Genomic DNA, 16,441 nt, shown 5'->3' with positions numbered 1-16,441 from the left:
ATAACTTGCAAATAATCAATAATTCTGCAAGTAAATTAGTACCTTGGGAAAAAAAAACACTTGGTTTCCAGTTGCTCTTAGAGGTGCAAAACATAGAAAGTAGAAATTATATGAGATTCCAATTCTAATGATACAGAGCATATTATGATATCCTGATAACAAAAAAGATGTTTCTTTACAACAAGATGATTTGAAAAAATGGATGAGAATGCACACTCCATTTAGGGCAAGGGCATATCACAACATTTTACTTACTGTAAGAGAAATGCATCTCAAGTTCAACACACATCCTAATCTTTGCAGGACCAACTCAAGTCCCTCCAAAGCATACTCTGTCCCTCTCTGGTCATTCTCTTCTTAGGGCCACAAGAGATGCTGGTGTCTCATTTCATTTATTCTAGTAACTACAGGCAGCACTACAGTTACAGTAGTAGGATCCTACAAACAGCCCGTATTTTTGCTCTTCCCCAGCACCCTTTTCCCTTTCTGTTTGCCCAGAACTGCTGGCATATGTCCTGGCTCCTCACAGCCTTCTGTGCATGGCAGCACTCTCACCCCTTCACTTCATCTCAGCTTGGGCATCTGCCCACTTTCCTGACATTCCAAATTTTTCATACCCAAAATGAAACAAACACCAATAAGATGTCCTCTCTCACTTGTCCCTGAGAAATAAATCCCTTCTGCCAGACACATACAGCTTTCCCTGTGCTAATTCCTCCAAAAATTGGACAGGGTTTCTACCTGTCAATTATTTCTCTTTAGAGGTGACGGGCTGAAAGTAATGTCACTTCTTAGAGTCAGTAGGTGGATGAAGCTTTTGGCAATTCTCCCAGAAACCCTTTTCATGTTTCTGCAAGATACTGCTGGGGCAAAGTTGCTAATCTACAACTGTGCTGCAAATCTCAGCCCAAGAACATATGTTCTTGTGCTGTCAAGAAAGAGAACTGCAGTGAAAACATTACATAGTGCCAACCACTCACAAAAGATATATGGGTGCTCAAACCCAATGCACTGAGCAGAAAATTAAGATTGTTCTCATTGCTTTTCTCAAAATGTCTGTGTCATCTATAATCAATGAAACAGTCTGGAACAAAGCACAGCCATCTCTTTGTTATCCGAGTAGCTGAAGAAAACAATCTAACATAAGAAAAGTACTAAGGACTTGTTATAGCTCAAATAACACAAATACATTTGTAAAAATTCGTTGTTAGTACTTTGGTAAGAGATTGGTGACAGGGACTTCAAAAATGCTGCCAATTAGAATAATAACACAAATGAAATTGTTGCTAATACTGTGAAAGGAAATAAGATTTCTTAATACCCATTCTTAAGAGAAATAGGATTGGCTATGAAATCTTGACTCACATGAAGAAATCAAGACACTGAAAACAGAAAAAATCAGTCTAGCATAAATGAACTCAGGATTAATTCAGAACACACATTGCATAAGCAATTATTTAATTCCAGATGTTTACTGCATCTTATCTATTAAAAACAGTGATCTGCTCTATTCAAATTATCAACATATAGAGTGTTCAAAATTATAAAAGAAAATATTATAATCTATAACGTAACTCCAGTTCTTTCCAATCCTCTTGATTTAATGTTCTCTGGTGCCTTGCTTCCCATCCCTACATGAGGTCATATGCATTCCTTTCCAGTTTGCTCACCATGCTCCAATAGACATGAAATATTTTCACAAAAATCAAAATACGTGCTGAACAACTAATGATGCAAGAAGACTAGTGTGAAAGATTAGCTGCTGTTCAATTTTCTCCAATTTCTGCTAACTTCAGACACTCAAAGAAATCTGATTATGCTATGTATAGCCCTTCATATCTATGCTTTGGAGTAACAAAGTGTCATCTCATTATCATTTCACAAAAATTAACTGAAAATGTTAATACTTCAAACGGATTAGATTATAATTTTTCTTCTCTGAATCAGAATAGCATAAAACACATATTTACAAAACAGCACACACTTCTGTGCCACACCAGTGCAAGCAACAGAAAACATACTATAACCTCCCTGAAATCCTGATCAAGCAGAAACCTAACAATACCAAGTTAAACTGACACAGGGACCCCAAAGCCTATGAGCACTGAGCTTTTATGGATTCTTTTGAAATGACCAAAGGCCCAGTGAAAATAGTTTGGTTCATTAGCAGTATATAAAGACTTCTTTATTTGGGGTGTGTGAATCTTGACTGCTGAGAGTTAGTCTGCATTTATACAACGCAGAGTTAACAGGAATGAGGGGAAAACAATAAAACCTATAATAAGCTGCACATTTTCCACAAGGATTTTGCACTGTGTAGTCAGAATGGCAACCAAAAGTGCAACATTATTTTAAAATTACTCATATTTTTTAGAAAATATACATTTTTCTTTTTGAGTTTGACTGCAAGTTACCATCACAATTATGGGCAATGTAAAACCTGTACAAAAGGGCATGATTCTTCTGATTTTTTTAATATTGCACTGAGAGGAGCACTTCTTGCTGACTTCTCTAGCAAATAATGCAATTCATGCAGAGATACTGAAATCATTGAAAAAATGAATGGAAAAATACACAACATTCCACTGTTTTATTTTTATGACTGTTATCAAGGAGAGAATTCATTTGCAATATGTGTTCTGTATTACTTGTAGAGCCTCAGAAAGTACAAATTAGCAATGCTGTGTTAGCAAAACAAACCAGACCAGCTGTGGGCATGCAGATTATTCACTGACATTAGGCCTTCTACAGAGATCAGCACAAATTATTATAGATATGGCCTACTAGCATTAAGAAAAAGTTGAAACCTAAAAACGTTGCAGAATAGTGAGTAATCAGAGATTCAACTACAGCTAAGAGAAAAACTCAAGTTTTTAGAGTCCCTGCTATGGTTATCACTGAGATTTCACAAAGGGCAGAACACTTGCCATTCAAACACTTCGCTGCTGCTAATGGGGTTTGGTGGACAAGGTCAGAAAACACAAGTTTAAACCAGAAGCAGATAAGGGAAGCAGAAAACAATTCAAGATTCATGCACACTTGTAATTTATTTACTAAGAGGGAGACAGAAATATACCTTTCTTTCGTGAGCACTGGGCACACCAGGGGTGTTCTGCTTGAGGAAGCCTGCTGTTGTGGACCACCTGGTAGGGTTTTTCCGAGAAGGCTCTTCTGAAGAAAAATTTGTGTCACTCACAGAGGTTGAGAGGCCAATCAGTGCAGGGTCACTACTACGTCGGACATGGAGAGGCATATCTGAAGAATAAAACAGACAGTAAATAAACACCGACTAGATTTAAAATGTTTTTGACAAAGGAAAAATATTTTTTCAAGCTCTGGAAGGGTGGCTGCGACCAAATGTGGCTTCACAGAGTAAGGAGTTATTGACCTCAGCATAGCTCCTCAAGGACAATGTCTGTTCCCTCAAAACCACAGCCTTGCGCTTGGCCGCACAAGGAGAAAGTGAAGGGAAAACCAACCCCTTTGAACCAAGTACAGCTCAGTGACTTTCCAAGCACAAAGCTGTCTGCTGGGTGTCATGGAAAACAAAGAGATGCAATACAAACTTGAACATTCAGGAGGTTACGGTGGCATACAGGTATTTTAAAGAGTGAGTAGCCAAAGCCTGGTGGCAAAGTAAGGGGTGGACTTGGACAACGCGTCCCCCATCCCACTGGCAGGGCTGCAGTCTGGGCACTCATGGCACAAAGTGCTGCCAAAAAGCTGCAGGCCAGCCAAGGCAGCCTCCTGACCTTCTAAAATATACTCTGCATTTCTTTCTCAAAACTTAGGGAGGAGACTACATTCCTCCTTTGCCTCTTCCTGACAGCTCAAACAAGATCTGTGCTGATTTACCCTGACTCCCTTAGTCTTCCTTAGCTGGCACGACTGATAGGAGAAAAATATTTCATTAGTAAAAAATGATGCAGCAGGAAGATAGACAGATTGGAAAGAAATAAGTTTTTTTTCTTAATATATGTAGAGGTCACATCTATTTTGGAAATTTTAATGGCACATTAAAGTTAGTTTCTTTTGAAGTACAGCCTAATTCTTTCCAATTTCATTTATTATCCTATAGCAAATACCCACACATCTATCCTCTCCTTGCCCAAACAGAAGTTTCACTACCTGAATTTGTGACCTCTTCGTACTCTCCCACTCAGCATCAGAACAGAGAGGCTCTGATTTATCAGTTTTATTTCTCTTTATTGCAGCACTGGGAAGTCTGAATGCAAAGTGCAAAGAAAAAAGGTGAAAGCGATGGCACCTAAGCAGTTGAGTCAGTGGGAAAGGCACAATGGGCAACAGCTGAGAATAAAAACCAGGACTTAGGTTTTAATGCTCTGATGAAACAGTTCCCAAGGAAACTGAGGGTGCATGCCTGGCAATACTAACAGGAAAACACAGCACAGGAATTGTTTGTTAAATGACTTGTCTCAATCTTGACAATAGCTTCATGTTAATGTTATATTTAATAATATTAAAGAATCTTATTTTGCAGGGCATTATGAAGACACTGAGAAATACAGTAAGCCATGCCACACAATGAAAACGTGTGAGGTTTTTTTAATCTGCTAGGACTTCTGCTGCTGAGATACAAACAAGTGTTATATGACCAAACACCAAAACAGTCAATCTAGTTCATGTTCATTCTAGCAAACAAGAATAACAAAGAATTAATGTGGGTTTTTTTCCCCACAACTGTTGTAATATTTCTCTCTTTGCTTTCATTTATTTTTTTTTTAAATTTTCGTAACAAAAGGTAATTTCCAGCAAATAAAACATTTTCTTTTATAAATATGTAGACACATATTTATAGATATGCATGTAAGTGCATAATGGACCCAGAATTAATTAAAGGAATATTTCATATTCACTAATCATGAAGGAATGTATTAATGGTCAGAGTTAAGTCTACTAAGAATTTGATTTCTCAGTACATATTCGCAGACACTAATAGAGGGTTTTTCTTTGATTGCCTGGTTTCCAATACTTCAGCTTTCATGAAGCAGCTGAAGGCAAATCATCTCCTTTTCCCCTCGACGGCAACCACACAAACAGTGCCCTATCAAACCACAGGAGATCTCTGAGCAGAGGTGGCTCAGCTGCAGCCCCAGCAGTGCCCCAGCACACAGGATGAAGTGACCCCTTCCCAGCAGTGCCCCAGCACACAGGATGAAGTGACCCCTTCCCAGCAGTGCCCGTGCTGCTGGCACAGTCCTGAACACACACACTCCTTTATTAGATCAGCCTGAGCCAAAAAGGGGCTCTGTAGTATGTAGTGCCACTTAAGAAAAATACCAATCTATATTTGTTCCAAGCAGCAGCCCGTGCATATTATCATGTTTGCCTTCACTACCCACCCCACAACAGAGAATTACAATTTTCAAACATGAGTTCACTTGCTCCTTATGCTTGTATGTCTATATATAAGCACGGTGATAGCAAAATGTTCTTGTATTTTTACACTTCTTCTTCAAATTGCTTGACAAAACAAAAGTTCAGTTGGGTGAACTTCTGCAAGAAGAGAAGCCAAATTGCCAACAAAGAAAGAAAGGAAATCGAGCCAGCATTTCTGGAGAGGAGCAAGCCATTAGCTCTGCCTTGGCTTTTGCTTTGTACTGAAAACCTGACAGTCTGCACAATGGTGAGTAGAGACTCTTCAAAATACAGGTAGTCAATTATACAATGGAATTCCCAAATATTAATATGCCTTGGAGAGAACATTAACATGAGAAGCTTCTCTACAAAACTGACTCACAGATGAGCCACCTTTAGTATGATTAGTTTCATTTCAGTAAGTTTAGCTTTTAAGATGTTTTCAGACATTTACTGAACATTTCATCAAATCTTAAGAAAAAGAAAAGAGTATTTGTCAATACAAAAATACAAATGATCTCTAGTCTACTCTTATGGAAAAGGTTCCATACTTAAGGAAAAGTGATTTGTTTTACTAAGCAAATTTTTTCAATAAAGTGTATTATATTGAAGACAAAAACTTGTGTGTGTTTAATCTATGTATTTCCCAAATTAACAAGAAATTTAAACGTATGTCATAATTTTTTTTACTACTGAAAGGGGACAGGCACACAGAGCTGGCTCTGCTTGGCAATGGTCAATAGGTCTTAATCCAACAACTAAATCTTGTTCACACAATGTTAACCACAAGCTGTAAACATCATCTCCTGCATTCTCTTCAGTTCTGTTCTGAGAGACTGTTCTAACTTGGGTTTGATACTCTCCATTAAAACAACATAAAAGAATATATTGAACATATTTTTTTTTTAAACCAATATATTGTTGGCTACAATCCTCTAGTTTACAGAATTTGACTAGAATTTATAGATTTGAAGAGGATATACTTTGAAATATTAAAAGGAAAATCAAAGGAAAGGAACTTAATAATTAAACCACAAGATAAAGTACGCATGGGACCGATGCAATGTCACTGATTCCAGGATGATGGCTGATACTGTTTGAAGTCTGTGGTTTCTTTGAAGAGTGGATAAAACAGCAATGAACTCTAATCACAAGGCTTCAAATTCTCTGTGGCACTAATGCACTGTAAATATTGATTCGCTTCTGCAGCTAAGGTGCCTTTTAAATAAGCACTTGAAATGGTAAATCTAATAATGAATTACAGGAAGTTTTAAAAGTCTAAGGAATAAAGAAAAATTAAATTAAAAACCCTGAAAGTTACCACTAACTCAGTTCTTGAGCCATATTCAAGGACTTGAAGTATTCAACCAAGAGTCAACTTCAGAAAGAATTATGTTGACAGAGAATCCCATTAAGTTATGTATATAGCCAGAATTCTTCTAGAAAATGGTTATTTGTAGGAGAGATCCAAGCTGTATAACAAAATGCTCACATTCATAATAATGAAATTCTGACTGGAAGTCTCATTTTATTAAAAGCAACAGCAGTTTCACTATAAATTATAAAAAAAGCCAATACACATTTTATAACCATCTTTAAATGTAAGGAACACAGAGTTGTACCTTCCCTTCCTGCCAGCAATTCCATTTTTATTTTAAAAGGGTCATCACCTTCTCTGATTTTCAAATATGCTCACGAGTGAAAGTATTTGAGGATCTGGCAAATTTCATCCATAAAGCTGAGTATGTCACCCTGCATGCAGGCACTCAGCACAATGGATGGTGGTCCCCCAGAGCAGAGCTAATATATACCTTCCCATACCAATTTCCTCTTGGATGTCAGCTTGGAGGGCATGACAAAAAAAATACATAGTTATATTTATATAGCATGGCCATAATAATTTTACTCTGTGAAGATTTCAACTGCTGCTTTAGCCCCCCTGTGCCACTGTGCAGTTTGTGCAATTTGGTGTGTAGTGGATTTAAGGCACAGAAATGAAAAAATTATCTTAGATTTCTGGCCATCTCACACAGACCATCAGGCTCATGACAGATGTGCAGAAGAGAATTTATTTTTTTTTCCTCTCCACACTCCAGGAGACATCTCTGGGAAAATGAAAAATCAGTAAAACCAAAAAAATTCAGTGGGAAATAATAGCTTTTAACCCAAAAAGGTTAGACAGAGTTCCTGAAAGTAGGTGGTCCCAAAGATATGTATGCACATCAGGGTGCACTGTGTACTCAAGACAAAAACAGATCCTACGTCAAAATACTAGTCTGGGAATGGGAGATAGAAATTGAACAGCTCTGCTGTCTCCACCACCCAACCAGCTTGTCATTCTGCTCAAATCTTCATCTGGAGCCCAAGAGAAAGGATGAATTAGGGTCATCCTGGAGATGAGGAAAGCAGGACTGCTTCTTTCAGCTTGAAGTACTTGGAACTACAAACTAAGGCTTTGTCTATATTTAATTGAAATATCTCTTGAAAAATATTTAGATTAGCCTTGAGTTTCACACTCCAGCACAGCTCCTGGAGTTCTGGTTGCAATTTCAGTAGGTTCAGTTAATCTCCTTGTTCCACTCAGTTGGACACAGCAAGAGCCAAACACCTCTTACAACATTCAAAAGCTCAAATCCCCGTATCAGTTCAACTTTCATATTTGCAAACCTCTAAAGACAAGGTGATGGTAACCTCCAAACACCACTGAGGTTGTTCTAGACTTGACTATGGACAGAAGAAAAACAGTTGGAGACAAAAAACAGCTGATTGTGAACTTATCTACAAACTACATTAAACCCTAGCAGCAGCTAACATAAGCCAGCACTTCTCTACAAGATTAACAAAACAGTGCAAATCAAATGTAGGCATCTTGAATTAGAAATGGAAAAAAAAAACCCTAAGCCGTTCCAAGAGGTGAAGAACCACTGCTGGGAAAACAGCACCATCTGTCCTGCAGAAGAAAACAGGCACTCTATAGGGAGATGGCAGCTGGGAGGGATATGGAACAGGAGCACTGCAAAGCTACCACCAGTTGCAGATCTTTTTAGAAACATACTTTTGAACGTCACAGAAAAGGAGGAGGATATTCATATACTTATTTATTTATACACACACCACCAACTTTCTCCTCATCGCCCAGAGCAGTATTTTTTCTCTCCTGGAATCCATTCCAAAAAAATAATTTTCAGCATTTCCAACTGTAAGAATCCCCAGAATTTTTTTATTTGTACTTTTCTCCCCAAGTTTATCCTCCTGCCACTAGTTACTCCCCCTCCCTTAAAAAACTCTCTTTTCATATGTCACAGACCTCTCAATTCTCCCCTCAACACTGCTACACAGCACATAACCTTTGCCTCTTTTAAGTCTCTATTGCTGTTCATTTTTGTAAATATCATTCCAGTCTTAACTTGTTCAGAAGGCACCCTGAATAGTGTATTTCTCTTATGAAATACCCTCAGCGCTGTTTAAATCCTCCCTGTCATTTTTTTGAACTTTGATGCTAATACGTAGTCAACAGTAATCATATTTGGGTATTTTATTGTCATAGTATCAACCCAGAACATCCACAGAAATCCTAAAACTTCTTCTGTAGTCTCACTTCAGCATCTGTCTTGATAATTAAAGTATAAGTTCAGTTTAGATCAATGTTACTATACACTAGCTTCTATTTATTCAGGCTGAATCAAACTGTATTCAGTCATGTAGTACATATCTGTTGGGTTATGTATCTTTCCTTCATTCATGCTGTCCTATTTTCCCAGCCTATTAACGTCTGGAAATTTAATTAACATACTTTTTACAGTACTGATTCTCCCAGAATTAAAGATGTTAAATAAAACTAAAAGTGACAGGAGGTCTATTGGACAACAATCTCTAGACTAAGATTGCCTCCAACTTTTAAGATTTCTGTGCTGATTTTTAACCCATCCTGAAGTGATAATGGTCACATTTCAACACATTTAAATTTCTATCAAATGCTTTAACATTTCCAAATACTACATTAATTACATAGCATTCACCTGCAAATGCCAAGTATTTTGTATTCATGGCTTTCCCTTTCAGAATTACAAGAAAGGTGACACAGTTTAAATAATTAGCATTTCTCTACTTGAAAATATGTTTATGTGTAAAAAGATCAACTTCTAAAATTAATTTTTCTACATTCAGAACTCTTGGTTGAATAACAAGACTTCCACTGCTCTTACAGAAAAAAAAAAATCATTGTTTCACACTATTCCAGATATTTATAACTACTTCATGTACAAACCAACTGTTTTCAGTTGTTTTTCTAGCAATTCATCGTCAAACAACAGCTTATGTACTTCTCACAGACATATTTTCAATGTTATCAAATACTCTCTGTTTCCTTGTATCTTTAGCTTTAAAATGGCACGTTTATAAGCATTTGCACATTAAACCATGACAAGTCACCATTAGCCTGTTTTTCTCCCAGCACTGCCCCACGCAGTTGGAGCTCTGGCAGGCAGCCACACCAGGAGTGGGGCAGAGGCTGGTCCACGGCGCTGAAATGCACAGTGTGGTCTGGCAGATGGCAGATGAAGGCAGCAGGTTGTGTCCCCAGCCATCACAGAAATGTAGAGAAAAGACAATTGGCTGTGTAAAACACAGAAACCGAAGCCCACTGCATGCTAGCACACCTTTAAGAAACACAGGACATTATGTTAACATGCCTGTGACCAAAACTGGGAGAATGGACAACAGAGGAAAGAACGCAAGCAAGCCACCGGAAAAAAATTGTGTTACAAAGCAGAAGAAAGAAGAAAAGTCTTTACTTTCCTGGTATAATTTTCAGTTTCTTTTAATGGAAGCTAAGTTTTCCATTTTCCCAACCATGACTGCTCAATGACTTTGAAATTCAGAAATAAAAAAACAACCTGCCACAGTCATATTTTAATAATGAGTTAATGTTAAATCCTTATCTTGAAAAGCCTTTAAAATAATAATCTTCCTTCTCTTTCTCTAATATTCTTTCTTCTTACTTTTGAATACTAGGATCCAGGAAGAAAATTATGATTGTACCCTGAAACTCAATTTACTTAGACACTGACTTTTAAAGCTAATTAGAGAAAGATCTTTAAAACTGAAATTAAAATTTAATTACCTTCACCCTCTCCGTCTCTTTTCTCTGGGCTCTTTTCTAAAATGCAAATATCTTTGCATGCCAAAAGAAAAGACAAAAATGTCAGATTTTACAAATGTTCTAGTCATCTCTGTCAAAAAAATTGTGTTTCAGTGTATTTTAATGAGCTGCAGTCTCAGGTTTTGGGTACATTCTTAGTTTCCTTAAAACATGCTGGATTACCTCTTTACCTACATTCATGCTACTGCTACGTATGTAAGAAAAATGTACTTCTGGTCCCCCAGATGCCAAAATTTTTGCAAAAAAATTATGTCTTACTTTTTCAAACAGTTGTGTAACAGTAGGAAACATCATCAGCTTTGCTGCTGCTGCTGAAATTATTTTGCTTTCATTAAAGATCATGCTTAGCTAATAATAATATGATTGATATTTAGTTATATTATAATGAAGATACTGTATTACACATCTTCATTCATTCTGCATTGCAAGAAAGAGTTTACAGTGACAGGAACAAATTCCTGGCTGCTTTGAGTTGATAAAACTTCAGCACTTCAGGAAGGAAGCTGGCAGATATTTTTCTTACCACAACTTTGAAACATCCCCTGAAACTTAATGGAAAAATTCCTCCTGTTGCTGAACATAATGCAGTGCTATGAAAACTGTTGATTGTTTATGGTCTAAATGCTTTGGGTAGGCTCAGAAAAGAAGGAAGACGTTTGCAACATTTTCCTGGAGACAAGAGAAAAAATATAGATGCAACAATAGGATTTAGATCGTAACTTGAAGAGCTCAGTTGGGAAGAACAAGGAATGTTGTAATGTGTATAATACACAGGACAGTTCTTTCATCAGTGATTTTCAGTCAGAGAAAACCTGCTGTGGTTGCCAATGTCATGACCCCCTTCTGGCCCCCAGACCACCACTGAGCTTTTATATGAGGAGGAAAAGGGGTGGGGAGAAGTGCAGGACCCTGCAGCACCAGGTATGAGGGGTTCAGTACTCCTTGTTAGTCTATGTCCATTTCTGACTTATCAGACAATGAAGTTTCTTTCAACATCTGTTGCCAACACAGCCTCATACATCACTGCATGACCTCGTGTGAAGAGAGAATTCCTATGTGGATCATTTGCAGATGCCAAAGAGTTAAACACGCTTAATTGCAATTCAGCAGGTATGTGGGTAATTAGCAAGAGATTTGTCACTACACAAGCCCTTACAAAGCTGGTACTGGAATCTCTCTCCTTCCCTACTCTCCATCAAAACCTAATGCCTCATCCACTGGCTCATGGACTACATCACAAATTGACTTGACAGAAAAGTAAAGGCCTGCATGGCCCAGAGGACTTCAGAGCCTGCAGGCTGTCCATCAGCATCCCCTTTGTGGGAAGGGCCCAGTGAAGGAAATCCTACACACCATCCACTCCCTGGGAAGGAAATTAAAACCTGCAGCATTTCTACCAATGTTCAGAACGGGGGAAAAAAAAAACCTAAAAATCTTCTGGATTAGTAAGACATCATGATGGCACCATCACTGAACAGTCCAGTGTGCACACAGAGTATGGTAAATTAAGGATGGAAGCAGGGATCCTACTGCTGTCTTAATTATGGGAATTATGACAAAGTTACGTATGATGGTTGTTTACCTCAGTTAAATTTTTGAAGCAGTAAGGGAGGAGGCGTTTCTTTGCCAGCCACCAGATGAATGCTCAATTTTTGGAGGTGTCTGGCTGTTAATGTGCTATTTCTCCATGTTTGTGTGAAGTTCCTTGCCATTGAGCAGCCACTTGGCAACCCTCCTTTTCAGGCTGGGGTAAGCATGGCTGGCTCCAGCCTTGCTCCACTGCAGAGAAGTTCAGGAGTCATAAAGAACTGAGCTGAGGGGTTTTTTGAGATATAAAAACAATCCTGTATATCACAGGCCACTGTCAAGCTGGAGAAGGCAACGATTTGGGGATATCAGTGCCTGGAGGTGGATCTGAACCTGAGTTACACAAAATCCAGGTAGCTTCATTACAGAAATTATTTACACAGATTTAAATTGAAGTATATTATGACAACCAAGGAAACTTGGGCACAATCATTTAAAGGGTTAGGGTTGTTGGACAGAAATTATATGTGCATATCTACATGCACAAAATACCAAAAAAAAGAGAACGTGAGAAGGAATAGCTTTTATGCACACTACTGATTTTCCAAGCCAGCAAACAAAATTTACAACTAACATCTGTAATAAGACAGAGTGAACATAGACCTGAACATCTATTAAAAAATTACCAACAGCTTCTGCAATTTTAATGACACTTGCTCTTGTTTCCATGACAGAAACATTTACTAGGATTATTAGAAGTATGTTGGTACACTCATGAAACATGCTCTCATTATCAAATATCTGTGAGTTAACATTCCACTGAACTCTTACCTGCTGCTGATCACCAAGAGCAGCAAAAATCTCAAGCAGAAGTAGGAAAAGGCCACGTCATGCCACCCCATGTGTTCAGATAAACAATATTTAGCAGAAGGCTCTTCTGCACGCAGAGACTAATACAGCTCAAAGGCAAAGCACAGACCATAAAGATCTCAAGAATATTATTTTCTGTCATTCAGTTGCAAGTATCAAGTTGAATCCCTACAGACAAATCAAACATTTGCGTGTTTAAGTAATGAGATGAAATGCCACCAACCCTCCTCGTCCACAGGGGACACACGGCAGCAGAGCTGCCATGAGCATGACATGGGAGGGCAGGTAGTGCTGCTCTCTGCAAGTACATGTGATGTTGTGCCTGACCTTTCACTGGGGTAGGTCAGAGAACCTAGAGAACCTGCAAAGTTTGGTGATTAAACAAAACTAATGGTGACCCAACAAGGTCTTTCCAAACACAGAGTGGGAAATAAGAAGCTCTAGCTTCAACACAACATGCTAAAATCTTCTCATTAATTCTTAATGTTAAAGATCACCTGCAGAAAACTCCAATGTTACCAGCAGCCAAACAGTAAGACAATTTAGATTACACTGGAAGCTGTTGTTAAATTGTTCAGACAATGCCCACAATGGGACAACACATAATGCCCGCTGTTCTCCACTGGATGACAGACCTTAATTCTTAATCCTTAATTCTTTTCTAGATATCTAAATATCCCCTTACAGTTTCAAAACATGCCTAATGAACAGGAGGAAACTAGTGCTGCTTGAAGTATGTGCAAAATTGAGCCTCTTTACATGTACTTTTCAAAGTCCCCTAAAACAATAGAGAGCATAAATTGTTCTCTTTTGGAAATGAAGAATATTTCCTACACCTAAAAAAACTTTTGTAATGTCTTTCCCCACCTGCCTTTTTATAAATGTATTTCCCCTCTGCTTTTTGGGTGTTCTCTGCCCCCCCCATTCCTCTCCTTATACAGCCCTGGAAACATGCAGTTACGCTGCATGCTTAATTATGTGCCTCTCACTCCATTTTTTATTTCACATTGCCAAATCTGAAGAGAGTAAAAAAATATTCCTAAAAGTTCAAAACCAAGAATAAGCCAATAGAAAGAGCTTCAACTGAGGTTCAAAAGGAAATCATGCTACATGAAAGACAGTTCGTGAATTTTTGGATCAATGACTTTTCATGCTTGCAGTTGCCAAATTCCATTAGAATTTGTGATTGGTTCTAGCCCAGAGATGAAGATCATCTTTCTTAGTGGAGAAACAGCTTTAGCCAGAACTAACAGAAGATATTTACTGAAATACTATGGTATATACTTCGTGCCAGAATTTGTCAGATTCCCAGCAGCTAACTTTTCCAAGCTGTTTCCACACTACAAGGCTCCCTTCTTGTCTCATCCTAGAATGTGCTACAATAATTTCAAGTATCTGCATGCAGAGAGGGTACATGAGGTGGACAAATTTTATTTTACAAGATCTATAAATACTTATTGTTATTATTATTACTATTATTACTATTCATTTTAGGCTGTTAAGGAATTCTCATTTTGTTTCATTCTTCAAAGGAGATTATTAAAGTAGTTCTTTTTCTGCAGCCCAAAATACATTGATACACTGAAATGAGAAAAAGAGTGGACTACCAGTATATCTCATTTGGTCTTCTTCCATTAGCATGAATAATTGGAGGTTGCTGCTTAAACATGAAGAATATCAACAGATTCCAAGCAAAACCAATAACCCAGGACAGATTATCCTGGAAATGCCCTGCAAGTAGTCAGCTGGACAAGAGTACTCTGCAAAACCTCCCACACTCTGCACTCTGCACTAAGTAGAAGAAAACATATTGTTACAACTGGTCTGGCACCTGAACCCAGACAAGCGCCTTGTGCACTTGTGCACCTCGCTCTCTCCCAAGACCTCCCTCCAGAAAAACTGCGAGTTAACAAATTATCTAAGGATGGGCAGAAGAAAAATCAGGAAAACAAAGGAACTGCAGCTGTTCTAATTCCCATGAGCCCATGGCCAGGGTTGCTTTTCACGTGGACAGATGGACAGAGAGCTCACTTCCCCGAGTGCCACACACCCAGACACAGCCCCACAGTGTCAAGGCTAACAACCTCAGTCCACGGGAAAATGCATCCAGGAGCAAAGCAGGAATATGGAAGGGTCACTCTTGTTCACAACAGCCAACATGGAGATGTAAAGGAAGAGCTACTTTTCTAGCTAATTGTCCCAGCTGCACTGAGATACCAGCCAGGACGTAAAGGAGAGCTGCAAGAGCACTATGGCATCCAGTCCTCAGCATCCACGGGCTTCCCCTACCCACCCTGTACCTGCATATCCATAATAACCAAATCTAATAACCAAAAATAAAATTCAGTGTAATAATAATTTTATTTTAAGTTAATTCTTCACAAAGGCTCTGTGGAATGCAATTCCTCAAAATTTTCCACTCCTCAAAATAAAGTTACTTTGCATTGCCACTAAAAGAAAGCCACAGAAAGAAGAGAACCATCTCCTGTACTGATGGAGCTGCTTCTTTAACCTACCTGAGAGCAAAGAGGTTTAGGAAATAAGTCTTATTATCATAATTCTTGTAATATATTAGAATTTCTTAGTTAATTAGTTAATATATTAGAATTTCACTTCCTTGTAATAAGACCTTCCTATCATATTGATTTGCAATCTATGCATCCTTACATGGCTTGTGCAAAACACCTGGCCATTCACAGAATAAACACAAGGAAGATACACAAATGACTGTGAGTGGAAGAACACCCATAGGCTCTCATCAGCTTCTCTGCAGCGTGCACCACACAGTCAATGTGCTTCCAGCAGGAACCATCTCTGTTTTTTGAAGTGATTACTTAATAATCTGAAAATTAATTCAAAATATTCTCATTCTATATAATTTTTACATTAAATATTATGCTTCTGACTAAAACCACTTTACTGGTTAATAAAAGTAGCTATCTGGTGTTTTATGTAAAATAAGAAAGCAGAAAATTAGGTTATTATTGTTTAGCTACCTATGTTTATGCAGTTTCTGAAGGCAGAGTATTTTTATAACTATATGTATTTAAGCTAGTGTATTTAATATTTCATATGAGACATCAAAAATCTACTGCATTAAATAACATATAAGATACTTATTCATCACTGCAAATACAAAGGCTACCTAAAATGGAGAATGCTCCTGAAGATGTTTTTAAAGTCATTCCAGAAAAGTAAACTTGTATTCATACAGATACATGTTATCTTTAGTTGGGATTTTGTCTGCAGAAAAACTAAAACATTATCTTTTATACCATTCACATAAACATGAAAGATACTTCCTAAATGTTCCTGAAACTAAATAGCTTTCTGAGGACAAGTTCATTACTTTGTGTTCTTCTCTGGAATGTTTGGAACTATTTTAAAGTTATTAATTCATTACAGAGTTCACTTTTTTTTTTTTTTTTGTCAGATGAGATTTTGATTTTTGCATTTTTCAAGCTTTTGAACATACTTCCAAAGTATGCTTAACATTTTAATTCT

At 37.8% G+C, this 16,441-nt stretch overlaps 1 protein-coding gene across 16 annotated transcripts in view; it reads right to left on the bottom strand.

The window, feature by feature from the left end:
• PARD3 (par-3 family cell polarity regulator) overlaps positions 1–16,441 on the bottom strand; it is a 395,821-nt gene that overhangs the window by 261,270 nt on the left and 118,110 nt on the right. For all 16 annotated transcript variants that reach the window (XM_033520528.1, XM_033520545.1, XM_033520530.1 and 13 more), the window contains exon 3: positions 3,077–3,255. In XM_033520528.1, coding sequence (XP_033376419.1) covers positions 3,077–3,255 — 179 coding nt within the window. The remainder of the gene's footprint in view (positions 1–3,076; positions 3,256–16,441) is intronic.

This window comes from Parus major, chromosome 2 (assembly GCF_001522545.3).
Source record: "Parus major isolate Abel chromosome 2, Parus_major1.1, whole genome shotgun sequence".
NCBI lineage: Eukaryota > Metazoa > Chordata > Aves > Passeriformes > Paridae > Parus > Parus major.
This window is presented reverse-complemented; position numbering and strand designations above follow the sequence as displayed.